The 16,960-nt window shown below is 41.9% G+C and overlaps 1 protein-coding gene across 1 annotated transcript; it reads left to right on the top strand.

The window, feature by feature from the left end:
- The first annotated feature begins 2,463 nt into the window (after window positions 1–2,463).
- On the top strand, window positions 2,464–5,552 carry LOC308077155 (transcriptional regulator Myc-like). The gene is made up of 3 exons (XM_080417743.1): window positions 2,464–2,732; window positions 3,121–3,889; window positions 4,530–5,552. Exons 2-3 carry the CDS (start codon window positions 3,175–3,177, stop codon window positions 5,165–5,167), a joined length of 1,353 nt encoding a protein of 450 aa, XP_080273869.1. The 5' UTR covers window positions 2,464–2,732; window positions 3,121–3,174; the 3' UTR covers window positions 5,168–5,552.
- The last annotated feature ends 11,408 nt before the right edge of the window (window positions 5,553–16,960 follow it).

Here is a 16,960-nt window from a genome sequence, read left to right as displayed (position 1 = left end):
TGAAATGGAACATTGTGCATAATGAGTAATTTTACTTGTAGTACTTATTAAGTATATTTTGATGCCGGTACTTTTGTACTTTTCCTCAAGTGAATTTTGAACACTGGTAGGTAGCAGAGTATTTCTAAAAAGTGGTATTGCTACTTTTACTTAAGTACAAAATGCGAGTAGGTACTTTTTCCACCACTGCCTAAATGCAATAGTTCTCTCCATCATCTGATTTGATTTCTGTAACTGATTGTTAACTGTGTTATTGAGAGTGAGCAAGGCAGGCTTCATGTGCAGCATAACTGCCTGATTAGAGCAATGCATTCTGCAGGCAATTAAGTTATAGGCTTCTTACAAATCACCCTAGTTTTATGTTATGCCCCACCCAATCAGTGGTGGAAAAGAAAAAGTACTTGAGTAAAAGTATTTGTATAAAAATGTACTTAAAGTAGCTACCAAAAGTAGAAGTACTCATTATGCAGAATGTCCCGTTTCACAAGGTATCATTGTGTATAAAATGTATTAAAATCTTTTGAAAATGGCAGATCTACAAGCTCACAACTTGTGAGTCACAAGCATGATGCCTTTTAAGCTTGTAGGTCGGCTATTTTCACATAGCCAAAGTTTAAATAGGGCTGAAGTATGTTTTATTAATAGTTTGCAAAAAAGTACAGATGTACAGACTGTACATAATAATAACTGTACAGTACAGTTATTATACAATCATGCTAAAAGGATAACACAAAAAGCCCCTGAGGGTCTTGTTTAAATTGTGGTCCTGTGTATAGCTATTTATGGTGAAATCCGCATTACCCTCTTCTTACGTCTGGGGTCTCTAAAACCTCAACAGTGTAGGTAGATGGACAATTATAATGAAGAAACTATTATTAAAATGTATCTCATATAGCCTAATTAAAACAGGTTCTTCTTTGTTGCATTTCATTTTCCCATTCAATTTGAAAGACATACAAAAGGGGGAGTCAAAGAAACATTATACACGCCCAAAGGGGAGTCACCCTCATCAAAGGAAGCCTCATAATAGGGGTCCTCCATCCATAGCATGCATTATCCTTCAGACATATGATGCCCCTCTGCATTAATGTTCACCATAAAGCTCTGCCTGGTTGTTCTCATTTTCAACACTGAACCAACAGCAGCACCAAACTTGGTTATGCAACTTAGAATTGATCAGAAGCGAGAAGCAACATTACTGATAAGTAATGGTATGTTTCACTTGCAGAATGACAAGGGGGGTGGGGTGGGACTGGAGTCATAATAGTGGACTATCTTGGGTCACCAACTGTGTCCTTATTGTGTATACAAGCAACCAAGGAAGGAAAATATGTGTGCAAAATGTTGATTTTGTCAAACATGTTATGCTCACATATGGGTCAGATATCCCTTGCAAACAGCAACACATTTTACTTTCACAATATAATAAATATTGTTTTGGAAAAGGTCGCTGAAAAATCCATTTGAATCAAAGTGACCCAATTAAGGGTTAAAACCGACATGTACTGTTTGGCATTATTCTAACGAGACTTTGCAGACAGTGTCTCTGTGTCTGTACTCTGCAAGTCTGCCAACACTGATCTGTCTTATATATCAAAATAAACACGTTTTAATCAGGAGTTGCCAAGTTGGAGAGACAATATCCCTTTCCAATGCAAGTTTGGTAAAACGAGAGTAGAGTTTGAGTACTTTAGTGTTAATGGAGTTGTATATAGGTCCAGTGGTGGTACAGGTACTCAATTAGTTTACTAATAAGTAAAAGTATCAATACTGCAATGTAGAAATACTATATATAAAAAATATTAAATGTATTAACATCTTTTGAAAATAGCAAATCGACAAGCTTGTAGATCGGAATGTATAGAACTGAAGTGGTTAATGTATGTTTTGTAATGATAATCAAAATCTACGAAGTAATTAGTAATTTTCAAATAATTGTAGTGGAGTAGAAGTAAAAGTACTCAAAATTGGATACGATCCAGTAAAGTAAAAAAAAAATCCTCAAAAGTGTACTTAAGTACAGTACTTCAGTAAATGTACTTAGTTACTTTACACCACTGTTTAGGTCTAATAATATCTTGTGCTCCAGTAGTAGTAATATAAGGCCGACCGACTGCTGTGCGCTTCAATGGACGAATCTCACTACTCTACTCTAACCCCTCCCACTTTCAGTCTCCTTCCGCAGTGCCAAATAGTCCCAGTTCACAGTCATTCTCAATCATAAAGCCCAATTAACCCCCGGCGCGTATAATGTCCCGCGGCCGTGCGTAATCTTCTGCAATCAAAAGGTTATTCAAGAAGACATTTGATATATTTCGGTTAGGTTAACGTTAAAAAATAAATAGCCCACCGGCGTTTAGCGGGAAAACCAGGCGGACGGATACGCGGGGAGCAGGCAGCACTAAAAGCGAGCTTTTTATTGACCGCCGCGGAAGGAATCCTCAGCTGTGATTCTCATGCAGCTGATGACGGTCCTACACTGCAGCTCCGCCAGATCTACTCCATGCATGCGTCCACTTCCACTCCACCTGAAATCAATAACAACAAGATCATCATCTCACCCGCTCACCGAGAGCCTGGAATTAATGGTTTTACAATCTCGCGTGGAATACTTTTTGGGGCAAACTGTACTTTGGATCTGGATCGCTTTTTCACCCAAGTGCTTTATTGGATCGCGTTGTGTTTTACCCCCGGCTTTTCCATAGACCGCTGTCAACGTTTTCACATCTAAGGTAAGAGGGGGGTGTTTCTCTTTCTGCAGGCAGGCAGCAGCAGACAGCCTGCCCTGTACATACTGTTCTCACGCCACAGTGTGCAAAAAAGCAAAGTGTTAAACAAGCGAACATTATGCACTTTATAAAAGACTAAATGCTAATTCCTTCATTTTTTTTTTTTTTTTCAAGTCAACTTTGTGTTAAACACAGCACCTGCTGCAACACTGTCTTGGTGCATGCATGCAACGCGTGCTTGCGTAGTAGTGCATAGTAGCTGCGTGTTATGGACTGACGTGTGCACTGTGATCAGGCTGTCAGTGCCAGCTGCTGCTACTATACTACTACTGATGCATGAAAACCTGCACAATTCTACGGAATATCCACTAATATCTTGCATTCCTTTCAGTCAGCTCTACGAAAAAGAACAACAACAACAACAACAACGGCAGCCACAGCCACCATGCCGTTGAATTCCAGTCTGACGAGTAAAAACTATGACTACGACTACGACTCCCTGCAGCCGTACTTCTACTACGACAACGAGGAGGAGGACTTCTACTACAACCAGCAGCAGAACCTCCAGCCTCCGGCGCCCAGCGAGGACATCTGGAAGAAGTTCGAGCTGCTGCCCACGCCGCCGCTGTCGCCCAGCCGCCGGCCGTCGCTGTCCAGCCTGTTCCCCTCCACCGCCGACCAGCTGGAGATGGTCACCGAGTTCCTGGGCGACGACGCCGTGAACCAGAGCATCATCTGCGACGCCGTCGCCGACTACGCCTCGCAGACCTTCCTGAAGTCCATCATCATCCAGGACTGCATGTGGAGCGGCTTCTCCGCCGCGGACAAGCTGGAGAAGGTGGTGTCGGAGCGGCTCGCCTCGCTGCACGCCGCCCGGAAAGAGTCCGCCGTCGTCGGCGACAGTAGCGCGGTGTGCGGCGCCGGCGGCGGTGGGTCTGGTGGCGGTGCCACGGGGAGGCTGAACTCCAACTACCTGCAGGATCTCAACACGTCCGCGTCGGAATGCATCGACCCCTCGGTGGTCTTCCCCTACCCGATAGCCGAGACCCCCAACAACAACAGCAAGCCAAGCAGCAGCAGCACAGTCATGCCACCTAAGGATTTGGCACTGGATACCCCACCGAACAGCGGGAGCAGCAGCAGCAGTTGTAGTGACTCAGGTATTGCTGAACAAGCATTAAATCACACACCATTCACACCCTGTCTTTATTTACGTCTGCTGCATGTCTTTTTTTTTGCATTTGCAGTATTTATTGATGGCACTGTTAGATGGAAATTTAATCTTCACTGATTGATTGATTGAATACTTAACAGTTTGCAAAAAAAGAATGGCACAGAAAGTACAGTTCTATTGAAGGTCTGCTAAAATGATTAAAACCCAAGAAAGCACCTTGGCTTGTTTCCATTGGGGTATGTGTATTCAATTCATTGAAACATTTAATGTTGCAAAAACATCATATAAAGGCGTAGTAATCAACAACAAAAATATGTACAGTAGACAGTTGGGGGTGGGGGGGGGCGGTGCTGGCATGAATGAATCTAGTACAGATTTATATATATTTTATTTATGTTTGAAGGTGCTGCCCTTATTTTGGGCTTACCAGGGAAATGTGTTGCATAACCCCCTAGCTGTATTCTAGACTAGTGTGATTATGTGAGGGGCTGCAAAGGTTATGTGATGATCAGATGATGTGGAAAGTGGTCGTTTGTACTCAGCGTAGGATGGAATGTAAACTATGCAACTCGGGTCAGTCAGTATGTGGATGCTTACTATTTGTGTTGATCGATCTCCTTTTTTAGAAGATGACGATGGAGATGATGACGATGATGAGGAGGATGATGAGGAGGAAGAGGAGATCGATGTGGTCACAGTGGAGAAGAGACAGCTGAAGCGCTGCGACTCCTCCAGCCCGTCAGACAGCAGCAGACATCCCAGCCCGCTCGTACTGAAGAGATGCCATGTCTCCACCCACCAGCATAATTACGCCGCGCCCCCTTCCACGAGGCAGGAGCAGCCGGCTGTCAAGAGGCTGAAGCTGGAGACTAGCAGCAGCAATAGCATCACTGGAGGCAGCAGCCACAGCCACCACAGCCACAGCAGAGTTCTCAAGCAGATCAGCAGCAACCGCAAGTGCTCCAGTCCGCGGGCGGCGACGTCCGACACGGAGGACTACGACAAGAGAAGGACTCACAACGTGCTGGAGCGCCAGCGGAGGAACGAGCTCAAGCTGAGCTTCTTCGCCTTGCGGGACGAGATCCCCGAGGTGGCCAACAACGAGAAGGCGGCCAAGGTGGTCATCCTGAAGAAGGCCACGGAGTGCATTTACGGCATGCAGGATGACGAGCAGCGGCTGGTCTCCCTCAAGGAGCAGCTGAGGAGGAGGAGTGAACTGTTACGACAGCGGCTCGCGCTGCTGCAGCAGAACTCTCGCACCTGAGTTGTTGGGGAGAATCAATAATAGACTTCTTAATCTTGGCCTTCATTGTTTTTTATGCAAGTTCCGAGTGTGTATAGTTAAAATATTGCATGCAAATGCAAAAAAAGAAAAGGATTCCTGGAATCTCGTTTGATTTCAATGTTGGACTGCCTCAATTGAAGTTATGGGTGGATTAAATATTTAAAAGTTTATTTTTATTAATAAAATATTAAAAATGGGCCTTACCCACAGTTCAGTGCCCGGCGTAAAATATACATTTTTATGTTTTTGTATATAATATTTCCTAAGAATTGTATTTTTGGATCTAAATTGTCTGGAAGTTCAGACCCAGTTGTTTTTTGTGTATTGTTTTACATTATGTTCTAGGTTCTTTTGAAATATAAAGAGAATTTCTTGTTGAAAATGTGTCTCTTGTTCCTGTGCATAACATTTCACATATTCCTATAGTATCTGCACGACGTACCATTTAATGAGCAGAGTTCCTATCTGAGCCTAAACCTATACTGTACATACATACATACAGTAGGCATAATATAGAAAACATACAGAACGTTACAGGTATGCTTTTGCCGGAGGTTATTTTAAGTCATGAATCATGTTTACATAGCAATTCAAGAATAGTAAGTTTTAGTAAGCCTTTGTTAACCTGGCTTGGGAGTTAAAACCTGCAGAACAAGCCATGAAAATGAGTGATGTGACCTGTTGCTGGTGGTGCATGGGCAGAAAAAAGAAGTCAAGGTAAGCTGAAGATGTAGTTTTCTGCATCCAGAATAAAATATTGGCACTTTGGCTACCAGTGTGTGCGGCCACCACCTTGTTTGTCTCTTGGAAGACTCATTTAGAATATGTAGGTAACACAAGAATTGAATACTCTTGAGCTCAGAGAAAAATCCAGTTGTAATTTCTAGTCTCTCTGGTATCCAACATCCTACCGTATGTCTCATTTAACATACATAAGAGCTGAAGCAAACAAGCAAACAAATGAGTCTTCAAACACTACATGATTCTGACTTCTGTACCATTTCACTGATCAATTCCTATTCCACACAGACTACCCCCCCCCCCCCCCCCCCCCCCCCACACACACACACACACACACACAGACACTTTGGGAGACAACTAGTGTTCCTTCTTTTGAATTAACACTTGTTCACTGAAATGATGGTCAGACAACAACCAGTGCTGCTTTTGATTCAACTTCCTCAACTACTGCAGGTAGCAGGCAGCATTACAAATTACACTAACAGGTGCATCCAATCACTACAATACCTCTAATTAATTGTTCTCACAACATTACAACCTAAATGCCCTATACCAATATGTTTTGGGTATTTGTGAGATGTAAGCCTAAAACTCGAATATTACAATGGCACTGAAATATATCATATATACTGTAAGAGTGCCAGTTGATGACTTTATTATAGGCATCATCATCACTTGTCTGGTTAATTTCAAAACGTTGATATATGATGAACATCACATAGGGGATAACAAAAGTCGTCGTGGGAAAGAATATTTTGAGTATATTCCGCTTTGAAGTGTGTGCACCCCCCCCCCCCCCATTGGACATTAATTCCTAGACTGGTCGTGACGTCACACGCTCGGTCTGACTGTAGTGCACTGGTTCCCAAACCTTTTTAGCTCAAGACCCAAAAGAGAAATGAGACGTTTGAGTACCCAAACTAGTGAAAACAGCTGATCTACAGATCGTGTAGATCGGCTATTTTCACTTTACTTCTTAAACATTTGTTTTCTAATTTATGGAATTTCTTTGATAAATATTCATGACATTCTTTTGAAAAATCATTGCATTTTTATTAAAATTCATGACATGTTTTTAAACATGTTTTTATTTTTATGTTTTGACATTTACTCGTGACCCATAACAATCGGTCCGCGACCCACAGATGGGTCCCGACCCACTGTTTGGGAAACGGTGCCATAGTGTATCCTGAGCGCTCCATGGAGCGCGTGGTGTGTCTGAGCACATGGAAATGAAGGCGAGATTTGTGTCTGAAAGACGCGCAACAAACTCTTCATCTCAGACATGGAATATATAACAAGGAATGGATGAAGTAGTACGGTAAGAAAGCGCTCTGCACTTTATGATCATATCAGAACAATGCGTTTTCTGTGTTGATGCATTAAAATGTGTACGAGCAGATCCTTCATCTAGATTTAGGACTGTTGTTGTTATTGTTATTGTTAATATTATTATTAGCATTATTACTATGATCAAGAATCACATTTGGGCTGTAAGATGATCTATCATTAAATGGTACATGTTTTAAACATGTGTTACATTTAAATTAATATAGCCTCTATATTATATATTTGTTTTGCTGACTTCACCACATGGCATCATAGGCTATACTCTGTATCTAAAACTATTGTTTCCCTGTACATTTTTGGCAATTTTGTTTGCTTGCCTTTCCTTTTGTGTAGCACCAGTTTGTTCTAAACAGTTTCTTGATACCTTTTTGTTTGAGCTGCCAGTGATAATGACATGCACTTTATCTGTCTCATATGCTGCAGACTCAGATTTCTCATAGGCTATAATGCCTTTTAATATATCTTAACACACACACACACACACACACACACACACACACACACACACACACACACACCTATATATATCAGGTTGGTATTGTCTTTGCTGTGAATGCTGTCAATGAATGATTTGATTAATAATAAAGCATGTTTAAAGGCACCATAGTGGTAGCATTAAGTAATGCCATGGTCATGGATGGTGTATCATGTGTAGGCTACATCAGGGGTCTTCAAGGGTTTTCAGGCCAAGGACCCCAATAGCTTAGAGAGCGATGAAGCAGGGACCCCCTACAAAAATTGTGTTGCAGATTTAACTTTTTCATAGATTTCATAGATAGCTTCATAGTCTTGTTTGACAATGCTATCATCACTGTTGTCAATCAGTGTTTGTTTGTTTACACATGATCTTTAATATGTTGGATTAATGTTAATGTGTATTTTCAGAGATTTAACCACTTAAACCTGTCAATACTTTGTAAACTTTGGCTCTGTACTTGGTCTGCTCTTTTTTCCCTTTACACCAAACCTCTTTGCCGAAAATAGCCGCTCTACAAGCTCACAACGCGTTAACGCGTTGCGAGTTGTAGATCTGCTATTTTCGGCAAATGTTCCCCCTAGAATAGGGATGCTAGGGTTCAAGTAGTTAATGGTAAAAAAGAAAAAAGTTCCTATCACACAAAGACTTGGTGGCCCCCCTGTAGTGACTCTGAGGACTCCCTAGGGGTCCCGGACCCCCTGTTGAAGACCCCTGATGTACGTTGTAATTTATCCTTAATTTATATACTGGGCATTTGCCTTGTTAGATGGATGTGGGAAGTGAGCACAGTAGAATAAATGGCATATTTCCCCCAAGTAGGAGAGGAGAATGAAAGTTGGTCATGGAAAATAATTATAATAATATAATAATAATAATAATAATCACTGTTGGCCTAATGTATTTGGTGACGGTGATGAAACAACCTATAAGTCATGAGGTGATTGAGACGGAGAGCAATTTTCTGTAATTCCCCCAGGCTGGAAGTTCAACTCGTTAGTGGTTGTTTAGATCAGTTGTTTCCAAACTGGGGGTCCCCAAATTATTTTGGGGGATCCGCAGTTGATTAGCTTAATGTGCAACATTGTTTTCTCACTCAACAGTAAACAAACCAACATACAGTATAAGTGTATATACAGGGTATCTGCACATTTCTAAAGGGACAATTTAATAACTTTTAAGACCTATATATATTCTCTTAAAGAGGCAAACATTGTGAAAATAGCCGATCTACAAGCTCACAACGCCTCGCTGTGCGAGTCGTTGAACTTGTGAGCTTGTAGTTCGCATATTTTCACAATATGTATCTGTGGAACCGAGTCAAACTAAATCTAATGCCTACAATTCCAAGTGCTTGTCGCAGTGGGGGTCCCCAGTTCAAATATGATTATTTTGGGGGGGTCCCTAGTTCAAATATGATTATTTGGGGGGAACCCTTGGTTTAGATACCGATAGCTTGTGCATTCTACTACTGTTAACTTATTAATCAAAGTTACGACAGACAACGACGAGTTATAATCACATCTTAGTTTATTTAAATAGTCAGCCATGCATAGCCAATATACAAGAGCTTACCGCGGCAGGTCTGCTGAGAATCTTACAAGATCCTCAGGGTCTTTATACATGAGATGAATGTCGTCACAGTGTAATCCAAGTACATTCATTAACGTTATTAGTAGAACAGTTTACCCATCTGAGAGCCTTGACATTTCCAAGTCCATGTCACAATCACATTGGTCAAGCTGTAGTGGTCAGTAGTCAGAGTCTTTAAATAGCTCCAGGTATGATATTACGTTAGCTGAGCGGACCGGGTGAGAGTTCAGGACTTGGGCATGATATGTTTTAGTTAGAATTTGCAGAGTCACTGTACCTTTACTAGTTCAGTGGTTCTCAACCTTTTCAGGCCGCGACCCCCAAAAATAATCATATTTGATCTGGGGACCCCCAAAAATAATCATATTTGAACTGGGGACCCCCCACCCTGACAAGCACTTGGAATTGTAGGAGTTGAGGCATTACATTAGACTAAATTTTAGTCTGTAATGGTTCCACAGATAAATATTGTGAAAATAGCTGATCTACAAGCTCACAACGCCTCGCGAGCTTGTCGATCTGCTATTTTCACCATGTTTGCCTTTTTTTTTTTTTTTTCACTGTCATCTGGGGACCCCCCCAAAATCAGGTGGCGAGCCTCCTGGGGGTCCCGACCCACAGGTTGAGAACCACTGTACTAGTTAACATAGTAGTGCAGGGCCTTTCTTACTATTATGGTATATTGAGGGCCGATTATCAGATAATCAATATATATAATACATAATTTATTAACACTACCTTAAGCAGCTCTTGTATTTCTTTGGAGGATGATGTTAAATGTGGGACTGATGTACTATATGCAGTCAGACCATGCACTGCTCATATACAAGTACAGTATCCCTTTTTTGTGGATGGGGGGGGGGGTTGTGATCCCATCCAGTATTGTCATTTATGTTTTGGCTACACTACTAGATGCAGTGTGACATTGCAAACTGGGGCCCAGTGAGATCAGTCTCAGGATGTTTAAGATAAGATAAGATAAACCTTTAACTGGTCCCAGGTGTCATACAGTAGCATCAGCAGCAGTGAAACACAGGATAGGTGTAGTTTGAATTAGAATCAACTTTATTGTCACATCATAGGTTTACAGGTGTAAAACAGTGGGTGAAATTAGTTTTTGTGCAAGCTACAGTACATCGTTTTCATTATTTCCACAAGAGAAAGGGAAGAAGAAGAAGGGGGGAGGGGGGGAAGAGAGGGAGTGAGATCATCAATAAAAAACAAAAAAAAATCTATCCGGTGCGGTAAGTTCCTGACGTAAGACATAAAGGTGCGGTAAGTTCCTGAGATAAGACATAAGGTGTGGTAAGACATAAAGGTGCGATAAGTACCTGAGGTAAGACGTAAAGGTGCGTGAGCATAGCTAGCAGCAGATATATACTGTACATGATATGCTATGGACGTTAGTTAAGGTGCGAGAAAAAACAAAAACAAAGTGCGTTGTACATGGGATTAAGGTGCAAAGTGTCAGCGCGCATCGACCACATAGTCCACATAAGGTAACAGACACTGGTATAATCCGCAGGTAGGTCCAGGAGGTGAGAGTCAAGAGCCAAACCAAGATACAAAGATAAGAAAATAGAAAATAAAGTTAGTTTATTTCACAATATAGGATGTAAAACACTATGTAGGCCAGAGTGCAACCCGGAGGACTGTCTGTTCAGACCAGTACCAAACTAGCTTTACCTCACCACAAGCGCTGCACACATACTTTTGAGGCCCAGGAATACAGGGAGCGCTGCTGTTATGTAATTTGGTGGAGTTGGCTGTTTTCTTTTTTCTCAGAGTTTGAAGCTGGGATAGATTAAGCAGTAATACTCCTGGAGTGGAGCTGGGAGAGAAGCTCGCCAGAGAAATCTTTTTCTCCGGCAGCCTGGATCTCATTTCACAGAATCGTTATTGTCAGATGACATCATCACTTTCCTCATTGGGGATCCACTACTTTATTTTACATTCTCTCTCTCTCTCTCACTCTCTCTCTCTCTCTCTGTGTGTGTCTCTCTCGCTCTCTGTCGGCGTCAGACAGTGTTTTCATTGGCAGCGGAGGGACCTATGTTTGGCTGCCAACTTCTTGCCTGCACAATGTTTTCAGTGTGCAAAGTTTGACCATGAGAGGCACAGTTTTAGGAATACGCTGTCGGGAAATAAGAGTGATTGCGCTCCTGAAAGTAAAGAACACACCACAATTCAGTAGGGATGGGATCCCACTCCGTCTTTTTTCCAGCACGGGTTTCCCTTAATATTCTACGATTTGTCATCACCCGATTATGGCTATTCTATTCTTAGAAGTATCCACTGTACAATTCCTTATGCATTACCATTTCACCTTACTGTTGGCATGGGTACACGTACACCATGTAACTCTGTAAGTTCTCTAATAAAGTAGTTCTCATAGTGAGGTCCGGGGGTCCTTGTCGAGGTTCTTTCCAGGGGGTCCCGAGCAAAATGATAAATAGTTTATTTTTACTATTAACAGACTAGAAGAGAGAATGTATACAAAGACAATTCAGATCATAGGTTTCATTCTGTCAACTGTTACAGTAGCTCCCCACCTAGTTGTGACAGTTGTAGAATTTTGTACTAAATCGAATCTTAACAACAGAAAATCTTCTCTGGGGGTCCCTGGCTCACAATCTTTTCAAATGGGAGTCAATGGCCTAACTAACACGTATCAGTTTGGGGTCCTTGACATGAAAATAACCTCTAATCCATTAAACAATCTTGACATTGCTGGCACAGTACCATGAGTTGAATATAGACAGCCATGGCATCGAGGGTGGCATTTTCCTATACGGTTAGTTGATGCCAAAGAATGATTTATACTTAAATCATGCTTAAATATCCAATCTATAAGCTCACAACACATCCCATCCGGGATGCGTTGTGAGCTTGTAGATTGGCTAATTCCCACGTGCAGTGCCATCCTACGGCGAAGTCTATATCAGGCTTTAGACTGAAAAATAAAGTTGGACGAGTCCCAATAGGATGAAAGAAACCACGGGGCTGTGCTGTGCTGTGCTGTATAGGGTGGTCAAAGCCCTGTCTACTGTTATGTAACAATGCCGTTCCCTCTGGTGAATGAAGTCATTAGCTCACCCCAGACACACACATTTAAAGCTTAGACAGTTTGATATGGGAGGGGGAACCCCAAGTAGAAGGAGCAAAGAGCTTGGAAAAACCATAGTCGCGTTGCTTCATGGGAATTGTTTTGGATTGTAAAGTGTCTTTGGCCAATCAGATTGAGGTGTTGAAACTACACACACAAAGGAACAGCTTTTGATTTAGAGCTTTTTATAAAGTAACCAAAGTTTGTACTCTGAGTGTGTGTGTGTGTGTTGTTCATGTATCTCGAACCATCCGACCCAGCGACTTCGAACTCGGCGCGCGCATCGCAGACGACCCGAAGGAGTACCGTGCCCGGCGTCGAGTCGGTTGGATAGGCGGTTGTCCAGAACCGTTGAGGATTGGAAAGTGTCTTTGCATTTCCAACTTGCTTCGTTCTCGACTTGCATCGTTCCCAAGTTGGCCGGTGCACCAGTTTAGTATTCATAATGGTTCATTATAGCTCAAAGAAACGTATGTCTAGAATCTCTAGATGATGACATATAAGAAGTATTTATGAAGGAAACAAGCCAATGCCATTAGACTGACACTTTTCATAGTGGTGATGATTGAAAGTGATGATGATGATTAAGTTGGATCACTGGATGACATCGTGGAGCACAAGGCTCATGCCCAAATGGTGAGCAGCCAAATTGAACAGAACTGACAGGCCGCAGTCCCCTTTTTTCCTGATCATTCCTGATATTGATGATAGCTTTTGCTCATTAGTTGAAAAAAAAGCTCATGATGCTGGCTGTGTGCGTGCATTGCGCTGCCACTGGCTGCAGGCACACGCCGCGGTGTTGTTGTCGTTTTAATGAACCATCGCCACATTCAATAAGGGCAATACGACACCTAAACCAAAATAGACCAAATAGTATTTTGTTATTGATTGATTGAATACTTTATGAACAGTATGCACAAAGTACAGAGGTACAGTTATACAATAATGCTAAAAGGATAACGCAAAAAGCCCCAAGAGCTTGTTTCCATTGTGGTCCTGTGTATTCAATTAATCAAGAACAGCCTTGTATGGCCTTGTGTCTGTATCCTGTAATGCCTCTGCTGTGCAGGGGTTGTCTTGGTCTTTTTGTTTTTGATTTCTCAAATGTTTTGAATTCATGTGAAGGTACAGTAGCCTATATCGATGTTGTAAGCCCCGCAGTTAAGTGTGTGTGTGTGTGTGTGTGTGTGTGTGTGTGTGTGTGTGTGTGTGTGTGTGTGTGTGTGTGTGTGTGTGTGTGTGTGGATATCTGTATGCAGCAACCTTTTCACACCTTTCACCCGACTTATCTCCTGACTTCAGTCGACTTTACTGCCGTAGTAGTCTGGACAACAAAGTTTGGTGTGTAGCTCCCGCTTTAACAGCCTTTTCGAGGCCTTTTGGTTCTGTCTGCAATCAGATAGAAACAAGCTGCTGAATAGCTGGAGTCAGTCAGCTGTCTTTGTATTGGTATGTATACACTGAACATCAATGCCTAGCAGACCGTGGAGAAGCATTGTGTCATCTGTTTATATTGTATCGGTTCTCAGCACCGCACCACGTACATACACCGCAAAATCCTGAGTGTTAATTTAACCCAGACAGATAAAAATGGACCCTTACAGAATTTCACAGTGTACCGCAGGGGTCTTCAAAGTTTTTCAGGCCACGGACCCCTTAACTGAGAGAGAGATGAAGCAGGGAGTAGGGACCCCCCATACTATACGACATGTTGTATAAAATTGTGTTGCAGATTAAACTTTAATGTAAAAATAAAAGAAGAATGATTTGGCGGCACCCCTGTAGTAACTCTGAGAACCCCCTATAGGGGTCCAGGACCCCCTGTTGAAGACCCCTGGTGTACCGGTTGCATTAGAACTAATGGGCACTAATGTACAGCAGCCATAATGGAAAGAAATTGGGCCTCTTCCTTACTACTACCAATGATTCTAATGAAGGCTCTGTTCCATATAGTGTAACACAGTGGTTCTCAAACCTTTTTAATTTTGAGGACCCCTTAACTCTGAGAGTGTACAAATGGACCCTTACGGGTCCATTTGGTTCCATTTATACACTCTCAGAGTTACACACCCGGAAGGTGCCATTTGGAACCCCCTCAAAGAACCATGAGGGTCACACTTTGAGACCCACTGGTGTAGCAAAGTGTTTCCAGTGAGCCAAGATGCACAATATCAGCATCCTGACTCTGTTTGACCAGAATGGAACACAACCTTAATTAGCAGCATTGCTAAAAAAAACCTGTGAAGGAAGTGAGGAAGTGAACCAATTTCTTTCCAATATGGCTGCTATGCATATAGGCAATTCTTGCATAAGTTTCCCGGGATACGGCGTGCCCTGCACACTGGCTTTCCTGTGAGATTGGCTTGTTGTCGGTACCACTGAGTCAATAGCGTAGTGTTCAGGTTAAAGGAACTCACTGCGTCCGGCAGCCAGGCGGGACGGGACAGGGTATACATGTTAAAGAGGAATACCTTTCAGTGTAAAGCTTTGGGGCTCACTTGGTCCCCGGACGGACTCTCCCTTCACTTCAGTTCTACACCAATCTGGGAACCCATTTGGTAAAAGAATGGGTTCCTTTTACCGAATGGGTCCCCCCCCCCCCTTTGTTTTTGCCTCTGAGGGCACCACCTCCTTTTTTTGTATAGAAACAGGAACTCGGTTTGGCTCCTCCCCTTTCTTAGTCTACTTCCTCCCGGGTGCCTCTGTGTTTATTCCTACTTTATTTATTTAGCAAATGCAAAGTCCTTAAAGGGGAATGCCACTCGTTTTCAACATTGAACTATGTCTTTAATACACCTTAGAGCTGTTGTGTGGACATAAGAAAAAAGTCCCCCCCCTTCTATGTTACATTTTTTAAACTTGACACCCAGTTTTCCGATCTGTAACATCATATCAAACTACCGTAGTATGTTGAATGAATTGTAAAAGATAGCTGACTACGTTTGCTGGGTAATAGTATACTCAGACATCAGATACCTGTCAAAGTGTTAGACCAGTGGACCAGATGGATAGATAGTTCAGATGTTGTAATGATTGACAACTTAAAGGGCAAGACCACTTTGGTAGAGGTTTGGGTTGTGTACTGTAGTTACCTTGCCATGATGTAAGTCCAAAGGTGGACAAGAAATCCCCCCAAAAATGCTCCATTGATTAGAAATTGATAATTCTAAATATGCCACTCATTGACTTACATTATACGGTGAAACAGCTCTCAAAGTCACTCTTTTAGCATGTTAACGAATGTATACAAAGTTGATTCAGACAATATAGAACATCACCAAACCCAGTACTGTTTGTTCTTTTAATAAAAATGTGAACTTCCTGTTGATTTCTCTATTTTTATTAGGAAGAAAACCCGGACTGGATCCGGATCTTCAAATAGTAATATTATTATTATTATTATTATTATTTGACCAATGTTTGATCAGTTTTTATAGTATAGTTTGTTGATTACTTTTGATGCAGTAATAGTATTTTTTCATTTCATTTCTTTTTTTTTAGGTATTAAAAAGTCCTTAATATTGTCACTTAACTGTCATCTGGGGACACCCCAAAATCATATGGGGACCCCCCTGGGGGTCCCGACCCACAGGTTGAGAACCACTGCATTAGACAAGTGCCCAGTCTCTGACTCCTCCCACCCAAGACTGGGCAGGAGGGGATTTACTACAGGAATTAATGAAAGAATGAATGAATGATGAGAGACTGACTTTTTTTCTCCTTATAGTTGAAGACATGAATGTCAGTTCTCAGTCTCTCATCATCATTCATTCATTCATTCATACATACAGTATGTGTATGGAAAATGTACCAGGATCCCGTATGTGAGAGCGAAACTCAGATTACCCTAGAACAGGGGTGGGCAACTTTGAGGATGGAGAGGGCCACTATATTTCCTCACTCACTCCAGAGGGCCACATTGCATATACTGACATTTTATGTCACACAAAAGTAGCAAAAATGGCAGATCTACAAGCTCAAAGCACGTCGCGTTTTGAGCTTGTAGATCGGCTATTTTTGCTATTTTTGAATTGGAATCCTGAAAACGCATTTTTATTTAATTTCAAATGCATTTAGATATACTTATGTTGTGAACTTAAATACAAAAACATTGGACATAAAAAAGACAATATAATTTCAATACTAGTCATTAAGCTACTAATAGACTGAAGTAATTAAAGCGGGTCAAGTTTGCATGTTTGGAATCAATATATCAGTATTCCGATATTAACCTGTGGGCCGCATTAAGTGAAGGTGGGGGCCGCATGTGGCCCCCGGGCCGCTAGTTGCCCACCCCTGCCCTAGAAACTAACTGTGGTTCTTGTGTCAATCTTGAATACTGATCATTAGAGTGAGGGCATGTGGATAGTAGTCCTGTGTCTTTTATATGTTGGCTATTTAAAAATAGCAGATATACAAGCTCACAGCTCTTCACTTCGTGCAGCGCTGCGGGCTTGTACACCTGCTATTTTAGAAGGAAAAAAAAGGAAAAATCTCAAATGTTGGA

The sequence above is a fragment of the Gymnoscopelus braueri genome, assembly GCF_963280865.1.
Source record: "Gymnoscopelus braueri genome assembly, chromosome: 21".
In the NCBI taxonomy this organism is placed as follows: Eukaryota; Metazoa; Chordata; class Actinopteri; order Myctophiformes; family Myctophidae; genus Gymnoscopelus; species Gymnoscopelus braueri.
This window is presented reverse-complemented; position numbering and strand designations above follow the sequence as displayed.